This window comes from Etheostoma cragini, chromosome 21 (assembly GCF_013103735.1).
Source record: "Etheostoma cragini isolate CJK2018 chromosome 21, CSU_Ecrag_1.0, whole genome shotgun sequence".
In the NCBI taxonomy this organism is placed as follows: Eukaryota; Metazoa; Chordata; class Actinopteri; order Perciformes; family Percidae; genus Etheostoma; species Etheostoma cragini.
Window position 1 is genome coordinate 1,407,057 of NC_048427.1, and position 2,886 is coordinate 1,409,942.

Consider the following 2,886-nt stretch of genomic DNA (forward strand, 5'->3'; position numbering starts at 1 on the left):
TCCTGAACAAATCCGCCGTTTTTAAATAGTTAAATCAGCGTTTTTAGTTTTTTTTTTGCTGCCTACATCTTCTTTAGAAACATTAATCAAACAACCTCACGCCGAGAATCAAAACAACCTTCCACATTGTGTGTGTGTGTGTGTGTGTGTGTGTGTGTGTGTGTGTGTGTCTCGCTAGGTCACGACAGTTATGACGACCATGCACGCTTGCCTCACACATGAGGCGGTGCTAAATCCGAGCCGATCCGAGCCGAGCCGAGCCGGTACCAGCAGTGGGTAAGCCCCATTTGTTTCTGCTTTGTGTCTGTTATATACGGTCTTGGTATTTTGCTTTGTTTTCTCTATTATTCTGATTCTATGTCTTGTTTCCTTGTGATTATGTAATTTTTTGGCTTTGTTTTGATCATGTTTTGTTTCCTGTTTTATTGTGATAGTCTGGTTTTCTGTGCTGTCTTGCCTAGTTTTCTTTCCTGTGTTTTCTCGCCCTTGTGATTGGCTGATGTCCTCCACCTGTGTCCCGGCCCTGGTGTCACCTGCCTCTCGTTTCCTCCTCCCCCTCTGGCTTTAGTCTTTGTGTTCCCCATGTCCCGTGTCAGCTCAGTCTCACCTGTGGCGTCTGAGGTCCTGGTCTTGGTGATCCTTCTCTCTTTGGACATTTTGGATTTTGCCTGCCTCAGTTTGAACTCAATTCAATTCAATTTAATTTATAGTATCAATTCATAACAAGAGTTATCTGGAGACACTTTACAGATAGAGGAGGTCTAGACCACACTCCAGAATTTAAAAGGACCCATTAGTTCCAGTAGTTTCCTCCAGAGCAAGCAACAGTGCAACAACTCCTTGTGTCTTTGTTTTTTAGCAATTTTGCATGTTTGGATCCCTTTTTGGATTTCCCTGTTGTTTTTGTTACACCGGGTGCCTGTTTGCTTAAAATATTGCCATATCAACCTAAAAGGTGATATGTCAGCGTTGTGCTTACGGCTCGTTTATGCTCCCCCAAGAGGCCAAAAAGAAAGAATTGCAAATTTAAAGGGTGAAAAGTTGAAAATAGCAAACATAATGTTGTGTAACAGAAACATTTATTTATTTCTAATAACTTTGATCCTAAATTTTCCTGGTTTTTCTTTCCTTTTTCCCCTTTTCCTCTACCTGTCCCTCCATCCTCCTCACAGTCGCCCTGGGCGGTGCACTTCGGACCCGCTGGGGATCCCTGATCTGATTGGTTGATTGATTAATGAGCACTAATCTGAACACATTTGAATGTCTACTTTTAAAGAGCATGTTTAGTTGCCCCCCCCCCCAGGCTGATAACTTTCATATTTGCTCCTCACAGCCAAATCTGAGAGCTAAAAGGCTTTCCCTTCAACAGGATGAACACGGATCCGTTCTGCTTTTCCACAAAACCCCATTAATCCCTCCTCCTGTCCTTTACCTTTCTCACAGCAGTGACGTCTGGATCGCGAGGTGGGATTAAAGATTAGGACGGGGCTCGGCGGAGAGCCGGTGCATTATTAACTCCACACAAGCACCAAGAGGAATCGAGTTATCCCTCAGTCGCGTACACTCTCGGTTTAAGTGGCCCAACGTGGGCGGCGCGTCGAGGGGCCGATCCGGCGGCTCCGCGCATGCAGGACTCACTCGCTGGGGACGGAGCGCGAGGACATGACGGTTCAACCTGCGGAAGGAGAAAAAGCGTGCATTCAAAAAAAAGAAGAAGAAGAGTTTTTGATCCGGTGCCAGCCGTGAAGGACACGGTAGTGTCCGTGTAATGGTGCGCGCGTCTCCAAGGTGGATTCGGTTTCCAGGTCGGTAACAAACTGCATTTTCACGAGACACCGACCGGCACGGAACAGGACTGGGACAGCTGATCTCCTGAAGAGACATCTCTGCTCCTGGACTCCTCGTGAAACCATCTTAATGGATCATTAAATCACCCGCGTAGACTTGATTATACCCCCCCCCCTCTCTGTTGACAGAAGTGACATTTCAAACATCTTGTTTGGGTATTTTATGTTTTTTATTTCTAGTGGACCATTAGCTAATTGTGCGACTTTTTCTTTTTTGTGCACATGTGAAAGTCAGAAGTTGAGTGGATACATTTTTTTTTTCTTCACAAGAAGACATTCAGGACTCGCGTGAACATAATGTGAAAAATCAAGGTGTGGAAATGCGTCGCAAATACTTCAGTCTGCTCGGGGTAAGTTATCTTTGCTCCAGCGTCATCTTCCAAAAGCCTTTTTATTCCTTTCCTTTGCCTCCAGTTTGGACATTTAATTAAAATAGCTCAATAAAAGCATCTGCATCTGTCTTACTCTCGCGGATTTCAGGGCAATAATCTCGATACGAAGGGGGATTTAACACTATCATCCCATCCAGATGTTAGTTTTGGATCTCCATTTCACAGCTATTTTAATCAAAACAATAGTTTTTTATTTATGGGACGCTTTCTCTGAAGTAAAAAGCTTTGGACCAGGACAGGGATCCTGACAGCAGGTGACAGACTCGGAGGAGGCTTTTTCCTGCATCGCTTCCCATGATTCTTAAACAATCTGCATAGATTAGTTCGCTGAACACGCAGATGTTGTGTTTACTTGTAAACACTGATATGTGAGCTAAGACAGTGGGTTAAGAAATGCATGAGAAAACGATCTCAAGTGACACGATTCCTTCGTTTTTATGGGACTGGAGTTGATAATTGAGGATGCTGGAAAGCCCGGATTTGGGACACTGGAGATTAGAAGTGTTGATGCAGCAAGTGCACTCCTCTCACTGCCTGCTCCCATGTTGGGATGCCAAAAAAACCCATCCAATTAATGTGTGTGTGTGTGTGTGTGTGTGTGTGTGTGTGTGTGTGTGTGTGTGTGTGTGTGTGTGTGTGTGTGTGTG

General features: G+C 44.7%; 1 protein-coding gene across 1 annotated transcript in view; it reads left to right on the forward strand.

The window, feature by feature from the left end:
* Positions 1-1,500: 1,500 nt before the first annotated feature.
* LOC117937013 (corticotropin-releasing factor receptor 1-like) overlaps positions 1,501-2,886 on the forward strand; it is a 70,022-nt gene continuing 68,636 nt past the window's right edge. The window contains exon 1 of the mRNA XM_034860629.1: positions 1,501-2,197. Within this exon, the coding sequence (XP_034716520.1) occupies positions 2,168-2,197 (30 nt within the window). The 5' untranslated portion in view covers positions 1,501-2,167. The remainder of the gene's footprint in view (positions 2,198-2,886) is intronic.